Genomic DNA, 19,455 nt, shown 5'->3' on the forward strand with positions numbered 1-19,455 from the left:
CGCTTGCCGACCGCCGCACGACTATATACTGCGGCGGTCAGCCCCTCACAGGTAGAGTGACGTAGCGGTACGTCACTAGCCTGGGAGGGTCTGGGGAGCGAGCGCGCGCCGCCGGCGGCGCGCTCCCGCGCGGTCACGGACCCCCCCGCGCGTGTGACCGGCGGACCCGATGTCCGCCGGCCACTCTGCGATCGGCGGGGGAGAGGGAGAAAGTCAGGCAGCTTGTGTAAACAAGCTGCCTGTCATTCTCCTCGGTGTAAAGACACTGATCGCACGGATCTACTATGTAGATCCGTTGATCAGTGTCCTTACAGCTCAAGCCACAGCCAATCACAGTAGAAAGCACGCCCCTAGGGACACACACAGCCCCTCCCTCCCAAATAAAGTTAACCCCTTCACTACCAATGTATTTTTACAGTAACAGTGCATATGTATAGCACTGATTACTGTAGAAATGTCACTGGTAACCCCAAAAGTGTCAAAAATGTCAGTCAAGGGTCCGATCTGTCCGCCCCAATGTCGCAGTACCGCAAAAAAAAAAATCGCAGATCGCCGCCATTACGCGTTAAAAAAAAAAACAACAAAAATGACAGAAATCTTTCCCTTTGTTAGTAAACGCGATAACTTTTGCGCAAACCAATCAAAATACGCTTCTTGCGATTTTTTTTTACCAAACATAGGTAGCATAAAACAAATTGGCTGAAAATGTTAAAAAATTTTGATTTTTACATTTTTTTTTGGGGAATTTCATATAAAAAAATGTGAAAAATATTGTTATTTTTGCAAAATTGACGCTCTTTTTTTGTTTATAGCGCGTGATCAAAAAATCGCACAGGTGATCAAATACCACCAAAAGAAAGCTCTGTTTGTGGGAAAAAAAGGACGCCAAATTCGTTTAGGTACATTGTCGCACGACCGCGCAATTGTCCGTTAAAGTCACGCAGTGCCGAATCGCAAAATACCCCCTGGTCGTTTAGCAGCCAAATCCTCCGGGGCTTAAGTGGTTAAGTTAAGTTTAGTTATATAAGTAATAAAACGCTGCTGCGCCCTTCCCGCGCTGCCGCGCCCCCCAGCACTAATTTAGCACAGCTAGTGGATGATTCCCTCCGAGGCAGCCACTGCCTACAGTTAGTTGGAAACCTCTGTGGCCATGCCCCTGACTCGACTTCCTTCCTCCCCAGCAAAAAAAAAAATTGTCAGGGGGCAGTGGACCACATTGCCTGTGGTCCTGGGCCGCATGGGGCCCCCGGGCCGCAGGTTGGACATGCCTGATCTATGGCGAAGCATAGGGGATGGATGTGGTGGACACAGAGGGCGGATCTCCCCTATTGCTTTGCCATATATTTTTTAACACTTTTCTTGGCAGAGATTTCTTCATTTACATTGATCGATGCGAATGGAGGAATCTACCATGTTCTTTTTTTTTTCTTTTTTTCGTTCAGTCTAAAAAGAACATTGCATGTATGCCCATCATTAGAAGTGGGTGGATGTTGGGAGGTCTAATGGTGGGCATGCCACACACTTTCTGGCAGAGATTTCTCCATCCACATCGATCAATGTGAATGGAGGAATCTGTTAGGTTCTCTTTTTCATTCAGCCCACAGACTGCATGAAAAAAAAAAGAACCTTACAATATATGCCCAACAAGGACCAGCAGTTTACTGGTACACGCCTGGACTTTGAATGGTCATACCAGGGTGATGCCTGCAGATTTAAGCATCATCTTGGTATCGTTTTTTACAGCCAGGGGTCGGCTTTCATGCAAAAGCAATCTTAGAGGATAATTAGCCCCTAGACTGCTTTTACAAGTAATTGCGCAGTCCACAATAGATCTGTACAGATCGTGAAAAACAGCCTGTAAAAGTCAAGGGAAGTAAAATTGACTGTCTCCATCTGAATTCCGGGTTGGCCAGTAAATGAGGGAAGTACCGACTCTGCAAAAGTGGTAGGCTCCCGAATAGGATTTCGCAGCGCATCAGGAAGGACGCTATGGGCCTGTCTTCGAATTCTTGGTGGCTGCGGAACATTACTTGTGCTAGTCACCACACCAGCTTGAACTGCACTTATGGGACTTGCCATGTCACCAAGTGTTACTGCAGTGTTGATTGGACTACGACCAGGATGTGCTAGGCTGCTGGTGCTTGCCAGTTCACCAGAAGGTTGAGTGGCACTAGTACCGACACTCTACTGCATACAAGAACCCTGTGATTGTTGAACCTCAGCAACAGAAGAACGGGGTCAACGGGGTACAGATCAGAAAAAAGATCTGGTCACTAGAATACACTGTACACTATAATAGTGAAACTCTGACAGGTCAATGAAGGGGTGTACTGGGGGTGATCAGGGGGTTAAATCTTTATTAGGGAATATATGGCAGGTACCCTAAACCTATCTGAGACAGACACTAACATCCACTAACTGCCTCTCAAACTAACTGAAGTCACAAGTGACACTAATACAATGATCAGTAAATTATCTGTATACTGTGTATAGTGACACTGTGACAGGGAGTGAAAGGGTTAACTGTGGGTGATCAGGGGGTTAAATATGTGCCTATGTGTACTGGTGTCAATGTAGTGCTTGTGTACTCACTGTCTGATGTTCTCTTCTCTCACCCTGGAACAGAGAAGGGCTCCAGGAGTGAAGATTGCATAATTTCCTGTGCCTGTGTTTACATTTACTCAGCAATTGGTCAGAACCATTTATTAGGTCCAGGCCAAAAATCATTGGCCTGGACCTGATGACTGATTGGTTCTGTACCGAATCAGCACATCACGGGGACGGCAACCGACGCACAGTAACGTCGGTTTCATGCAGCCGAGCCACCTTGCCGCAGTAAAACTGCAGTAGGTGGTCGACAGCTGGTTAAAGAGTGAAGGGTTAGGTTGGTTTAGCATTGGTTGAACAAAATCCAGGTTTTTTGGGTGGGTTTATTTGGTGCACAGAAAGACCCCAGAGACACACTAACACAGTGAGCACACTATGTTGATAGCCAGGCAATAGAAACCAGCATGTGGAATTTGGGATTTACACTCCAGTTCAGGTTTCTTTGAGGAAATTCCTGTCTGGGATTCAACACTACTGTGAACATGGTCCAAGACAGTCAGTTAACAATGCCAACATGCCCACTGCAGTCAGGGGGTCCCCAGTCTTATGTATGACCTATGGAAGTGTAATGAGCCATCATTCACAGCCAACTCTGACACGAAACGTGCAGACATGAGGCAGTTTAGCAGTTCATCATCCTGCCTGAGTTGGATGGAGTCCATAGTAATAAAAATATAATGGCTTTGCTGTAATGAAATTAGACGTTTCTGTGTACTGGAGGTGATGATCCATTAATTAAAAGGATTCTTTGTTTTCTAGGAAATTAATATGTCATCATATGAATATATGTACTTGGCTCCTGTATTTGACTGGATATAAAAAATAAATAAAATCAGCCCTGGAATATAAAAAAACATCAAACCAAACAGAGCAGATTTTATTAAAGTAGAACTAGCACAAGGTCATGAAAACCCTAAAATAATGAGCCCTTATCCACACCAGAGCATCTTGAGCTGAGATTCCTGCAACGTGATAATGCTCAAGATGAAGAATCTGAAGATGATCTAAACAAGTGTTTCTCAACCTTTTTGTAGTCACGGCACCTATTAAAAGTATTTTTAGTCTCGAAGCACCCCAGTCTAAAAAAAAGTCCCTCTAGCTTGTAAAAGCAGTTCTGATTGTAGAGAGTGTGGGGATCGGGATTAAAAGTAAAGTACAGATTGGAGGGGTCAGAATTAAAAATATACAATCCAAGAAGAAATGGCCGCATACCACGGCAAGTCCTTGCACCATTTATTGTAGAATCTTCAACATAAGGGGACACAACCAGGACACAAAGAAGCTGCTGCTATTTGACTCGTTTCACACAGATATTGTGGTTATGATTAAGCATAGTGCCTGTGTGAAACGCATGGTCAGGGAAGGCATGTCCGTGGTACAGATGGAGTTTCGCAGTGCACACATATGCACATGCACAGACCAGCAACTGGCCGTGCAGATGTGCATAGCCGTGGGCTTGGGAACGCGCATCTATGTGTGCACCTGTTACTAATGCTGGTGCCAGGTGGGCTATTTAAACAGGCTTCCCTATGGACTCCTTGATTTTTGGTCTGCAGCTTCTGTGTGTGTTCTAGATTCTGATCCGGTGTACTCCTGTACGAGAGGCCCTCCTCTACATGTCAGGCTCACTGACCAGGTACGTGACACGCGTCAACCAGCAACAGCTTTTTTGTTTCCAGGTTGTGTCACTGTATTTTGAAGATCATACAATAAACAGTGCAAGGACTTGCCATGGTGTGTAGCCGTTTCTTATTGGATTGTATGTATTATGGAGGCAAGCCAGGTTGGGTACCCATATGTGGAGTCTATTAGACCGGTTCATCTCACCTGTGGTGGCCTGTCCCTTTATCAAAAATAAAAGTACACAATAGAGGAGTCAAGATTAAAAGTAATGTACAGAGTGTAGGGGGGTCATAGGTATTTAACGTACAGACTGAGGGATCAGAAGTGAAAGGAACATACATACATACACATGCACGCATATAAACATGCATAATTAATTAGACACATACATAATCATGCATACATACATACATGCCTTTACTTTCTAACCCAGCCTTTCTGAACCAGGATGCTGCGACACCCACGACAAACCCAGACGGCACATCAGGGTGCCGCAGCACCCTGATTGAGAAAGGCAGATCTAGACACCCCAGCCACAGAATACAGCTTGGTCCTTAGCAGCACCAGCTGCACAGCTTGGTCAACAACACACCCCAGGCCTGCTGATTGGAAAAAGTGGTCAGTGGGAGCGCTCTTTAAAAAAAAAAAAAAAAAAAAACGTAATACAATTAGTGATTTGTTCTTATTTTTTTTATACCATATTTGTACTGTGCAACATATGCAACTAGCATATTAGGAAAGCAAATATCATGAAAGTGATAAAAATCCGCAAGAGCTGACTAGGGTTGAGCGAACACCTAGATGTCCGTGTTCGACGGGTTCGGCCGAACTTTAAAAAAAAGTCCGGGTCCGTGTCCCGGACTTTTACCGAACTTTTCCCGGACACCGAACCCCATTGAAGTCAATGGGGACCCGAACTTTAAGGCACTAAAATGGCTCTAAAACACCAAAGGAAAGGGCTAGAGTGCTGCAAATGGCAGCAAAACGTAATTAAGAGCATGGCAAGTGCTCTGCAAACAAATGTGGATAGGGAAATAACTTAAAACAACAAAAAAAAAAACAGAAAAATAAAACAATGTTCTTCTTCATCTCTGAAGGACGAGGCCCATATGGAGTAGGAGGGAGGTTGAGGTGGTGGTGGATGTGGCGGTGACATAGGCGTGCGCACAGGGTGTGCTGGGTGTGCCTGGGCACACCCTAATCACCTAGGGCACATAGCATTGCCAGTGAGGAGATGGGAAAGATCTCCCTGGGACCTGCTCTGCTCTATTTCTCCTTGCCTACAGGTACATGGCCCCGATACATTACTCTCCCTGCTGGCAAACACATGCATGTGTATTTCAACTTTGGGGTGCACACCTTAATGCAATAGGCTGCGCACACCTATGGGCGGTGTAGGTGGAAGCGGCGGTGGAGGAGGACCAGGGCCGGATTAACAGCATCATGGGCTTGGTGCTGAGGATTTTGAAGGGCCTTAAGGGCCGTGCCTTGCCATGCACCCAGAGGAGGAAGGGTGCAGCCATGCATGCCTAATTCAACATGGGATGCTGTCTCTGAAGCCCATAAACACATCCATGCATCGCCAACTGTCCCTCCTTGTCCGGCCTTCACGCTGTGTGGGGAGGTTCTGAGGGTGCTGCCTGGGGAAGCGAGCATAGAAGCCAGACTTCTGTGTTTACAAGTGACAGAAGAGCGGTAACAGTGAATATGGCCAACCCGGGGCCTATATAAAAGGTAGGGGCCTGGAGCTGCAGCTCCAATAGCCCCTACATTAATCTGGCCCTGAGGAGGAGGACGAGGTAGCCAACACTGCTTCTTTTCAAAAATTTTAAATGAGGGTACACCCCAAAAGAGTGAGAAAGAGCAAAAATGGAACAATGGGTGGGTAAGGTCGGTATCCATTGCTATTCTGCATAAGGTACGGAAAAGTCCCGTGGGATCCATGCCTGGTTCATTTTAATGAACGTGAGCTTGTCCACATTGTCTCTGGACAGGCGGCTGCGCTTGTCTGTTATAACGCCCCCAGCCGTGCTAAATACCCGTTCAGATAATACACTGGCTGCAGGGCACGCCAGCACCTCCAAGGCGTAAAGGGCAAGCTCAAGCCATGTGCCCAATTTGGAGACCCAGAAGTTGAAGGGGGCAGACCCGTCATTCACTACATGTAGGCGTGTGCACACATACTGCTCCACCATGTTGGTAAAATGCTGCCTCCTGCTAAGACGTTCCATCTGAGCTGCTGGTGCTGCTGTTTGTTGTGGCGTGCTGACAAAGCTTTTCCACATTTCGGCCATGCTAACCCTGCCTTCTGAGGTGCTGGCGGTGCCCTGGTTGCGTTGGCGACCTCCTCCTCCTCCTCCTCTGCCTTGTGCTTCCACTGTGGCCCCGCTGTCAGATGGGAATGCCAGCAGCATGGCGTCTACCAGCGTGCGCTTGTACTCGCGCATCTTGCGATCGCGCTCCAGTGAGTGAATTAAGGACGGTACGTTGTCCTTGTAACGGGGATCCAGCAGCGTGGCCACCCAGTAATCAGCACAAGTTAGAATGTGGGCAACTCGGCGGTCGTTGTGGAGACACTGCAGCATGTAATCGCTCATGTGTGCCAGGCTGCCCAGAGGCAACGAAAGGCTGTCCTCTGTGGGAGGTGTATCGTCCGTGTCCTCTGTATCCCCCCAGCCACGCACCAGTGATGGCCATGAGCTGGCCTGGGTGCCACCCTGCTGTGAACATGGTTCCATCTCCTCCTCCAGCTCCTCCTCCTCCTCATCCTCCTCATCCTCCAGAACTGTGCCCCTGCTGGACAATTGCGTCCCTGGCGTTTGCGTGTGCAGGAACCCACCCTCGGAGCCCCTTGCGAATGACTGCCCTGAAAGCCTTGGAAATGTTACCTCTTCATCCTCCTCCTCCTCCTCATCCTGTGCCACATCCTCTTCCATCATCGCCCGAATTGTTTTTTCAAGGAGGCATAGAAGTGGGATAGTTAAGCTGAGAACGGCGTCATTGCCACTGGCCATGTTGGTGGAGTACTCAAAACAGCGCAACAAGGCACACAGGTCTCGCATGGAGGCCCAGTTAAATTAAATAGCGGAATAGAAAATATGATCCAAAAAAAGTGTATGTATATCACACGTACACAACCACACTGGGCCCCAATTACTATTGTTTGTACCCCTAAAAGGCTAGATGAGGAGTAGGGGGAGTATGGAACAGGCAGCACCCTCAAACCTTCAGAAGTATGAGATGAACCCCAACAACTTGGAAAGGTGGATCTCTCTCACACGTACCGACACAGACTATCCCGCAATTCAATTGATCCTCAAAGGTTTTTATTGAATAGCGGAATAGGAAATATGATCAAAAAAAGTGTATGTATCTCGCACGTACACAACCACACTAGGCCCCAATTACTATTGTTTGTACCCCTAAAAGGCTAGATGAGGAGTAGGGGGGGTATGGAACAGGCAGCACCCTCAAACCTTCAGAAGTATGAGATGAACCCCAACAACTTGGAAAGGTGGATCTCTCTCACACGTACCGACACAGACTATCCCCCAATTTAACTGATCCCCAAAGGTTTTTGATTAAATAGCGGAATAGAAAATATGATCCAAAAAAAGTGTATGTATATCACACGTACACAACCACACTAGGCCCCAATTACTATTGTTTGTACCCCTAAAAGACTAGATGAGGAGTAGGGGGGGTATGGAACAGGCAGCACCCTCAAACCTTCAGAAGTATGAGATGAACCCCAACAACTTGGAAAGGTGGATCTCTCTCACACGTACCGACACAGACTATCCCCCAATTTAACTGATCCCCAAAGGTTTTTGATTAAATAGCGGAATAGAAAATATGATCCCAAAAAAGTGTATGTATATCACACGTACACAACCACACTGGGCCCCAATTACTATTGTTTGTACCCCTAAAAGGCTAGATGAGGAGTAGGGGGAGTATGGAACAGGCAGCACCCTCAAACCTTCAGAAGTATGAGATGAACCCCAACAACTTGGAAAGGTGGATCTCTCTCACACGTACCAACACAGACTATCCCCCAATTTAACTGATCCCCAAAGGTTTTTGATTAAATAGCGGAATAGAAAATATGATCCAAAAAAAGTGTATGTATATCACACGTACACAACCACACTAGGCCCCAATTACTATTGTTTGTACCCCTAAAAGGCTAGATGAGGAGTAGGGGGAGTATGGAACAGGCAGCACCCTCAAACCTTCAGAAGTATGAGATGAACCCCAACAACTTGGAAAGGTGGATCTCTCTCACACGTACCGACACAGACTATCCCGCAATTCAATTGATCCTCAAAGGTTTTTATTGAATAGCGGAATAGGAAATATGATCAAAAAAAGTGTATGTATCTCGCACGTACACAACCACACTAGGCCCCAATTACTATTGTTTGTACCCCTAAAAGGCTAGATGAGGAGTAGGGGGGGTATGGAACAGGCAGCACCCTCAAACCTTCAGAAGTATGAGATGAACCCCAACAACTTGGAAAGGTGGATCTCTCTCACACGTACCGACACAGACTATCCCCCAATTTAACTGATCCCCAAAGGTTTTTGATTAAATAGCGGAATAGAAAATATGATCCCAAAAAAGTGTATGTATATCACACGTACACAACCACACTGGGCCCCAATTACTATTGTTTGTACCCCTAAAAGGCTAGATGAGGAGTAGGGGGAGTATGGAACAGGCAGCACCCTCAAACCTTCAGAAGTATGAGATGAACCCCAACAACTTGGAAAGGTGGATCTCTCTCACACGTACCAACACAGACTATCCCCCAATTTAACTGATCCCCAAAGGTTTTTGATTAAATAGCGGAATAGAAAATATGATCCAAAAAAAGTGTATGTATATCACACGTACACAACCACACTAGGCCCCAATTACTATTGTTTGTACCCCTAAAAGGCTAGGAGTAGGGGGAGTATGGAACAGGCAGCACCCTCAAACCTTCAGAAGTATGAGATGAACCCCAACAACTTGGAAAGGTGGATCTCTCTCACACGTACCAACACAGACTATCCCCCAATTTAACTGATCCCCAAAGGTTTTTGATTAAATAGCGGAATAGAAAATATGATCCCAAAAAAGTGTATGTATATCACACGTACACAACCACACTAGGCCCCAATTACTATTGTTTGTACCCCTAAAAGGCTAGGAGTAGGGGGAGTATGGAACAGGCAGCACCCTCAAACCTTCAGAAGTATGAGATGAACCCCAACAACTTGGAAAGGTGGATCTCTCTCACACGTACCAACACAGACTATCCCCCAATTTAACTGATCCCCAAAGGTTTTTGATTAAATTGCGGAATAGAAAATATGATCCAAAAAAAGTGTATGTATATCACACGTACACAACCACACTAGGCCCCAATTACTATTGTTTGTACCCCTAAAAGGCTAGGAGTAGGGGGAGTATGGAACAGGCAGCACCCTCAAACCTTCAGAAGTATGAGATGAACCCCAACAACTTGGAAAGGTGGATCTCTCTCACACGTACCAACACAGACTATCCCCCAATTTAACTGATCCCCAAAGGTTTTTGATTAAATAGCGGAATAGAAAATATGATCCCAAAAAAGTGTATGTATATCACACGTACACAACCACACTAGGCCCCAATTACTATTGTTTGTACCCCTAAAAGGCTAGGAGTAGGGGGAGTATGGAACAGGCAGCACCCTCAAACCTTCAGAAGTATGAGATGAACCCCAACAACTTGGAAAGGTGGATCTCTCTCACACGTACCAACACAGACTATCCCCCAATTTAACTGATCCCCAAAGGTTTTTGATTAAATAGCGGAATAGAAAATATGATCCCAAAAAAGTGTATGTATATCACACGTACACAACCACACTAGGCCCCAATTACTATTGTTTGTACCCCTAAAAGGCTAGGAGTAGGGGGAGTATGGAACAGGCAGCACCCTCAAACCTTCAGAAGTATGAGATGAACCCCAACAACTTGGAAAGGTGGATCTCTCTCACACGTACCAACACAGACTATCCCCCAATTTAACTGATCCCCAAAGGTTTTTGATTAAATAGCGGAATAGAAAATATGATCCCAAAAAAGTGTATGTATATCACACGTACACAACCACACTAGGCCCCAATTACTATTGTTTGTACCCCTAAAAGGCTAGGAGTAGGGGGAGTATGGAACAGGCAGCACCCTCAAACCTTCAGAAGTATGAGATGAACCCCAACAACTTGGAAAGGTGGATCTCTCTCACACGTACCAACACAGACTATCCCCCAATTTAACTGATCCCCAAAGGTTTTTGATTAAATAGCGGAATAGAAAATATGATCCCAAAAAAGTGTATGTATATCACACGTACACAACCACACTAGGCCCCAATTACTATTGTTTGTACCCCTAAAAGGCTAGATGAGGAGTAGGGGGAGTATGGAACAGGCAGCACCCTCAAACCTTCAGAAGTATGAGATTGTGTTCACTGTACCCCACAAAGATTGAGTTCACTGCACCCCACAATGATTGTGTTCACTGCACCCCACAAAGATTGTGTTCACTGCACCTCACAAAGATTGTGTTCACTGTACCCCCCAAAGATTGTGTTCACTGCACCCCACAAAGATTCTGTTCACTGTACCCCACAAAGATTGTGTTCACTGCACCCCAAAAAGATTGTGTTCACTGCACCCCAAAAAGGATGTTGTTCACTGCACCCCAAAAAGGATGTTGTTCACTCCACCCCAAAAAGATTGTGTTCACTGCACCCCACAAAGATTGTGTTCACTGCACCCCAAAAAGATTGTGTTCACTGCACCCCAAAAATGATTTTGTTCACTGCACCCCAAAAAGGATTTTGTTCACTGCACCCCAAAAAGGATGTTGTTCACTCCACCCCAAAAAGATTGTGTTCACTGCACCCCAAAAAGATTGTGTTCACTGCACCCCACAAAGGATTTTGTTCACTGCACCCCAAAAAGATTGTGTTCACTGCACCCCAAAAAGGATGTTGTTCACTGCACCCCAAAAAGGATTTTGTTCACTGCACCCCAAAAAGATTGTGTTCACTGCACCCCACAAAGGATTTTGTTCACTGCACCCCACAAAGATTGTGTTCACTGCACACCAAAAAGGATTGTGTTCACTGCACCCCAAAAAGATTTTGTTCACTGCACCCCAAAAAGATTGTGTTCACTGCAGCCCAAAAAGATTGTGTTCACTGCAGCCCAAAAAGATTGTGTTCACTGCAGCCCAAAAAGATTGTGTTCACTGCAGCCCAAAAAGATTGTGTTCACTGCAGCCCAAAAAGATTGTGTTCACTGCAGCTCACACACAGAAAAATGGATGTGGATCACTGACACCTGCCTATCTCCAATCCCACACCACACAGCAATATCGATTGTAGTTTGTAGAACACAGTTTCCCTAAAATTCAGCAGACTCTGTCCCTAACAGGATTGAGAAGAGATCGTAGATCAGGATTGAGTGCAGATTCACCCCACCCCCCACACAGCAATATCGATTGTAGTTTGTAGAAGACACTGACCCTATAATTCAGCAGACTCTATCCCTAAAATGCCTACAACTCGCCCTGCCTAAACACTCCGACCTGTCCCTCAATTCTATCCGGACACAAATGGTTTTTTCCTGCCTATCTTTCCCTAATCAGCAGCCAGCACGTTGATGTGTGCTCTGTCCCTGAATCTAAGCAGCATAATGACGCCGCTGCGGCTGCCTCGAACTTATAAAGACTTGGTCACATGCTTCAGACGGCCAATCACAGCTACTGAGACATTTGCAGGCATGGCTGGGATGGCTTAAGGCACACCAGTTAAACGATTGTTGATTGGCTGTTGAAAGCCCGCCATGAAAAGAGCGCCAAAGCATGCAAAACCCGGAAATAAAACGACCGAACACGGATTTTTACCCGAACATACAGTAAAGTGTCCGTGTCCGTGTTCGGGTACAAAAAATCCAATTATTCGGTACGAACACGAATAATACAGTCCGTGTTCGCTCAACACTAGAGCTGACCAATAGATCTTTTCACAAGCTCTCCTGACTACTGTTCTGCACAATTGCAAACCTGGGCATTTTAATTGTAGAAAAGACAGACTTACCTAGTTCCAGACTTGTGTTTGTGACACAATACCCCCACTCTTTGTCTCTGTCATAGTTATGTGTTGTAGCACACCTAAAATACATTATGTACATGATCATTAGAAACTCTTTATCTGACAACAGTTTGTATAGGTCTATTCAATGTGTTATTCTGCATTGCATTAAAGCACGCTGCATGAGGTCACCCCAGGTTATTTTGATTGCTGCACCAAAAATTTACTTTATTTTTTAACTATTGCAAGGCATGAATATATACTGTAAATTGTGGTCAAAAAACAAAATTGATTGCTCTAGGTGTCAGAACTACAATAATTTCAGTAACTAAAAATTAAAACCGTGATAGCTGCACTCCCTATATATCCACATAGATACAGAGAACAAAAAAAAAAAAACCCACATGTTGCGCTATCCAAATAAAGTGCTAGTGCATCAATAATTAAATAGATAAAGTGTTTAAACAAGCTGCAGCAGAGAGGAGACATTACTAGAACTGGCAGAAGTGGAGCTGCATCTGTGGACTGCCTTGACTTTTTTGGAAACCACCGTTCCCGAACCCTGAATTGTACAATCCATCCATCCCAGTTGGATTTCTCCCCAAGAGTGAAGCCAGACCTCGATCTTTGAGGTCTTACCTGTCAGTAAGCAGCTTGTGAGTGGGGTGCACATCCGGGTGTGAATTGGTGTGTATAAACACACAGGATCATTGGATTTGGGCGTTGCATACATGTACTGTTTGCACTGTGCACTTTTCCTATATGAACTTTCTTTTGATGTTTATGAATTAATTTATTCTGCATGAATTATGCTTGTTTAAACACTTTAACTGTTCAATTTAATTATTAATGCACTAGCACTTTTTTTGGATAGCTCAACATGTTTTTATTTTCAAATTAATAGTGGTGCCCTGCAGTACAGATGCATTACTCACTACTGTAAAAGTGCATTGGGTGTGGTACCTGCAGTTTACCAGTTACCATGGGTTGCAGAATGCAAAGATGTGAATAACCCCTATAGTTTGCACTTATTTTTCTATGTTTTCATTTGCTTTTTTTTTTTTTGTGTACTCTACAGCACATACATCATATCGTGGACATACACAGTGGACCAACTGTCTCTACTTTATTGCAGCTGGCCCCCTGATGAGTCAGTGTAGAAGGAAATCACTATGGAATATTGCTGGAATCCGCTGGGCTTAAGAGTATGCTAACCCAGCTAGAAAGGTAAGAGAAGAAAAAAAAAAGATGGTATTAAACCAAAAAGCAAACATTTATTATTTTGCAGTCCACCAATTCTGAGATGTGGTGGATGATGATTAGTTTTCTTTTTTAGGTTTTTCTCTGGTGATCCAGCCAGAAAGTCTGTTTTTTGAAAGAACAAGCTCTCTTCAAGATGTATCAGTTTACAGGTGTAGTGCCCAATTAGGCTGCTAGCAGTTATATGTAGTTTTTGGCCTCCCTGTAGTCAGGGAAGGCAACAATTGTTTGGTTAGGTCTGCTCTGGGCTCTGCTGGGGCATAGTGGGTGGAAGAATGCAGACCTCAGCCTACATAATAATGCCTTTCCAGCCAATCCCTGGTCAGTGTGGTGAGTGACCAGCAGGGGGCTGAGGAGGGTATAAATAAGCCGAAACCCAGAGCAGAGGCCTCTTGATCCTGGGGGAGTGTGGGGTGCTGGCTGCTTCTTGGCTGGGGGATCTTTGTTCTATTCTCCTCTAGCATTTGCAGAAAGTTTCCCAAGGAACCAGAACACAGGCAGTTGGAGTACAGAAACTCAATGATACTGCAGGTGGCTACACAGTATTCAAGACATGGTGAGTACCAGCATTCTGGACTTAGAAACTTTCTTTGCCATTTTTTTGGGAGATTTACATTACTACTAAACCACTGAAGTATAATAGTTCAGGATTACTGTGCTCCATTGCAAGTTTTGGGGTTATTGGAGTATCCCTAGGCTAACCCACCCTTCAGGGCCCCAACTGGGGCCCTTCCCTCTGAGTCCTGTGGCAGAACACCAGGGTCTGGTCGCAAGTATAACCTTTGTGACCCTAGTTCCGCCACTTGCGTCAGTTTTTTTTTTATTACACAGTATTATTATTTTTTTAAAAATGTTTACTTTTTTTAGGAGCCCCGTTGGGGGGCTTTGGTGAGATATTAGGGGTCTAAATTAACCACTGATGTTCCATCTTTGAGACAAAGAAACGAGATTTAGGACACAGCCCTCAATCTCCTCTGCAATCTCAGCAGCACAGAATGAATGGACAGGAATTGCTCTGTAGAGGATTTCCCATTTATTCACAAACTGTCCATACATAACTGTGTTTATTTTGCTTCAGAGACAGTGATCAGTACGGATCACTGACTATTCATTCAGACAAGGAATGGGCTAGTAAATGACACATTTATTGGCCCCCTTCCCGGCTATCCGTCCTGACAGATCCCCTTCAGCAACCGATGGGAGAGGGGAACCTAGCAGCATTGCAAGGGATGGGGTGAGGGGTGGGGCCAGGAGAGAGCACAGAGGGACAAGGAAAGAGCACAGGGGGACTGAAGAGCAAACAGGGGGGAAGCAGAAATAAGCCGGATAAGAGGAGCAGCAGGGCAGCTGCATATAGAGGAACCAAGCTCTCCATTATCCTCCTACAGCCTCTGAATGATTGTGGGAAGGAAGAGGAGGAGAAGCGGGCATCCCCACTGCAATTGCAAACCCTGTAGGTATGCCCCTGTCCTCAGTGGCGGCCGGTGCATAGGGGGCGCCAGGGCACCGCCCCCCCTAAAAAATAAAAAATAAAATAAAAATTACAAAACGAGCAATAAAGTTTGAAAAAAAAAATTGCGTTCGCCGCCGCCACCGGCCGATGTGGAGGGGGGGGGTGGGGTTACCACCCAGAAGAGGCGCCGATTGGCTGCCTTCTGGGGGGCGTGGGGGTGTAACCTGGGCGCAAGGCACATTGCTTGGAAACCCCCACTTCGTGGATTCCTGGCTGTGATTGGTCCAGCCTCCAGCCTGGACCAATCACAGCATCCAGGACATCCGATGCTGACCCCGCTGAGCGCCGCTGACGTCACTCGCGTGCGTCATTCACAGCAGTGGACCGGACCCGGACGGACGATGGAGTCGGGTGGACACCGGACGGGAGTGACGGCGGCACCGGAGAGGAGACCACCAGCATCTGATCCAGACGACCGGACCGGTCACCTCACCAGACCGCAGCTCGAGGAGCGGAGGTCATCTGCTGGAAGAAGAGAAGACATCACCACCGGTAAGTAAGTCCTCGTGGTCCTCCTGTCCTGTCAGTCCTCCATGACCATCCATCCATCCAGCCTTTCCACCGCCATCCCCCTCTGCTCTGCCTCATCACATGACCATCCATCCAGCCTTTCCACCGCCATCCCCCTCTGCTCTGCCTCATCCCATGACCATCCATCCATCCAGCCTTTCCACCGCCATCCCCCTCTGCTCTGCCTCATCCCATGACCATCCATCCATCCAGCCTTTCCACCGCCATCCCCCTCTGCTCTGCCTCATCCCATGACCATCCATCCATCCATCCAGCCTTTCCACCGCCATCCCTCTGCTCTGCCTCATCCCATGACCATCCATTCATCCATCCATCCAGCCTTTTCACCGCCATCCCTCTGCTCTGCCTCATCCCATGACCATCCATCCATCCAGCCTTTCCACCGCCATCCCTCTGCTCTGCCTCATCACATGACCATCCATCCAGCCTTTCCACCGCCATCCCTCTGCTCTGCCTCATCCCATGACCATCCATCCATCCAGCCTTTCCACCGCCATCCCCCTCTGCTCTGCCTCATCCCATGACCATCCATCCATCCAGCCTTTCCACCGCCATCCCCCTCTGCTCTGCCTCATCCCATGACCATCCATCCATCCAGCCTTTCCACCGCCATCCCTCTGCTCTGCCTCATCCCATGACCATCCATCCATCCAGCCTTTCCACCGCCATCCCCCTCTGCTCTGCCTCATCCCATGACCATCCATCCATCCAGCCTTTCCACCGCCATCCCCCTCTGCTCTGCCTCATCCCATGACCATCCATCCATCCAGCCTTTCCACCGCCATCCCCCTCTGCTCTGCCTCATCCCATGACCATCCATCCATCCAGCCTTTCCACCGCCATCCCCCTCTGCTCTGCCTCATCCCATGACCATCCATCCATCCAGCCTTTCCACCGCCATCCCTCTTCTCTGCCTCATCCCATGACCATCCATCCATCCAGCCTTTCCACCGCCATCCCCCTCTGCTCTGCCTCATCCCATGACCATCCCTCCATCCAGCCTTTCCACCGCCATCCCTCTGCCTCATTCCATGACCATCCATCCAGCCTTTCCACCGCCATCCCCCTCTTCTCTGCCTCATCCCATTACCATCCATCCATCCAGCCTTTCCACCGCCATCCCTCTGCTCTGCCTCATCCCATGACCATCCATCCAGCCTTTCCACCGCCATCCCCCTCTATTCTGCCTCATCCCATGATCATCCAACCATCCAACCTTTCCACTGCCATCCCCCTCTGCTCTGCCTCATCCCATGACCATCCCTCCCACTGCCATCCCTCTCTGCCTCATGCCCTCATCCCTCCCACCACCATCCCTTTGCCTGATCCCATCTCTCCCACCACCATCCCTCTGCCTGATCCCATCTCTCCCACTGCCATCCCTCTGCCTGATCCCATCTCTCCCACCGCCATCCCTCTGCCTGATCCCATCTCTCTCACCTCCATCCCTCTGCCTGATCTCATCCCTCCCACCGCCTGATCCCATCCCGCCCACCTCCATCCCATCGCCTGATCCAATCTCTCCCACCTCCATCCCTCTGCCTGATCCCATCTCTCCCACCTCCATCCCTCTGCCTGATCCCATCTCTCCCACCTCCATCCCTCTGCCTGATCCAAACTCTCCCACCACCATCCCTCTGCCTGATCCCATCTCTCCCACCACCATCCCTCTGCCTGATTCCATCTCTCCCACCACCATCCCTCTGCCTGATCCCATCTCTCCCACCTCCATCCCTCTGCCTGATCCAAACTCTCCCACCACCATCCCTCTGCCTGATCCCATCTCTCCCACCACCATCCCTCTGCCTGATCCCATCTCTCCCACCACCATCCCTCTGCCTGATCCCATCTCTCCCACTGCCATACCTCTGCAGGGGGCCTGTACGCTTGTCACTGCATTGAAAGGGGGCCTGTATGCTGGTCACTACATTGAAAGGGGGCATGTACGCTGGTCACTACATTGAAAGGGGGCATGTACGCTGGTCACTACATTGAAAGGGGGCCTGTATACTGGTCACTACATTGAAAGGGGGCCTGTATACTGGTCACTACATTGAAAGGGGGCATGTACGCTGGTCACTACATTGAAAGGGGGCCTGTATACTGGTCACTACATTGAAAGGGGGCATGTACGCTGGTCACTACATTGAAAGGGGGCCTGTATACTGGTCACTACATTGAAGGGGGCCTGTATTCTGGTCACTACATTGAAAGGGGGCATGTACGCTGGTCACTACATTGAAAGGGGGCCTGTATACTGGTCACTACATTGAAAGGGGGCATGTACGCTGGTCACTACATTGAAAGGGGGCATGTACGCTGGTCACTACATTGAAAGGGGGCAATCACGCTGGTCACTACATTTTGAAAGGGGGCATTCACGCTGGTCACTACATTGAAAGGGGGCATGTACTGTGTGGTCTGTGCTAGGGGGTCTGTACTGTGGGGTTTGTGCTAGGGGGTCTGTACTGTGGGGTTTGTGCTAGGGAGCCTGTACTATGGGGTTTGTGCTAGGGGGTCTGTACTGTGGGGTTTGTGCTAGGGAGTCTGTACTGTGGTGTTTGTACAAGGGGCCTGTACTGTGGGGTTTGTGCCACTCTCAGTCAGTGTATCCCATAATAGGGTGTCTCTCACAGTATATCCCATAATAGGGCCCCTGCTCCCTTTTATGGGATATACTAGTACTGATGGAGCCCTTAATATGTGATATATTGGGAGAATTGGTTCACGCAAGCAAAATACAGGGGACAAAATGGGTGGGGTCTATAAGGGGTGTGGCTTCTGAGAAATGGGAGGGGCCAAAATAGAAGGGCGGGGTCTTGCGCCCCCCCATCTTAAAACTTCACCAGCCGCCACTGGTCCTCACCCTATCCAAGTTCTATAACAAAAATAAGAAAACACAAAAATACATGCACAGCCTGCTCTCTGACTTGAGTGACTTGGAAATACTGTGTGCGCCTAGATTCTGTGTGCCTATTAGGGAATGGAACCTGGGATCAGATAGCCAGAACATTTCTGGTTCTGCGCCGCCTAGGGATGAGACAAACCATTGGACGCTAGCAGGGGTGCTTACAATGATCAGCTTTTATTTACTCATATAAAAACTTTTTTCCAAAATGGAAAAAAAAAATGTTTGCTGTAGCTGATTATAAAGTGTGAGCTGGAGTTTGGCTTAAATTTGTTAGTCTATCTAAATCTGCTAGTACATCTAAAACTCCCCTTCTCCAGACTGACATTTCTGCTGTCCAAAGTTCCCCCCTGTGCTCCTTCATCCAGAGTGAGGGCTCTTTAATACAGGTGATGTGCTACTGGTCTGAACATCAGGGGAAAACAGAGGGAAAGAAAAACTAAAACCAGAAAACAAATGCAGCCACCACATCTAATGATTGGTAAGCTGCAATATAATACATTTTTGGTTTCATACTACTTTAAAGCGGTAGTATCCCACTTTTTGACACTTTTACCTACAGGTAAGCCTACAATAAGGCTTACCTGTAGGTATAATTAATATCTCCTAAACCGGCACGGCGCATGCGCTCTGAAGGTCCGGGGGGACCTTCAGTTTTCCTAGGCGGCAGCTTGCCGGAAAATCACTCCCGCCGAACTCGGAAATGACGCAGAGGGATCATGGCGGCGCCCGCAGCAATGTCCGGGGGTCCGTGTCGGGGCTTCGTTCTAAGGTAAGTAATACATAATGAGCTAGTATGCGATGCATACTAGCTCATTATGGCTTTGTCTTGCAGGTTTTTTTTTTTTTTTCATTTTCGGGTTTACAACCGCTTTAAGT

At 47.3% G+C, this 19,455-nt stretch overlaps 1 protein-coding gene across 1 annotated transcript in view; it reads right to left on the bottom strand.

Annotated features, from left to right (window-relative positions):
• The window catches only part of HGFAC (HGF activator), a 165,288-nt gene that overhangs the window by 108,885 nt on the left and 36,948 nt on the right, over positions 1-19,455 (bottom strand). The window contains exon 4 of the mRNA XM_082243346.1: positions 12,371-12,444. Coding sequence (XP_082099472.1) covers positions 12,371-12,444 — 74 coding nt within the window. The remainder of the gene's footprint in view (positions 1-12,370; positions 12,445-19,455) is intronic.

This window comes from Pelophylax lessonae (genome assembly GCF_965119305.1).
Source record: "Pelophylax lessonae genome assembly, chromosome: 1".
Lineage (NCBI taxonomy): Eukaryota > Metazoa > Chordata > Amphibia > Anura > Ranidae > Pelophylax > Pelophylax lessonae.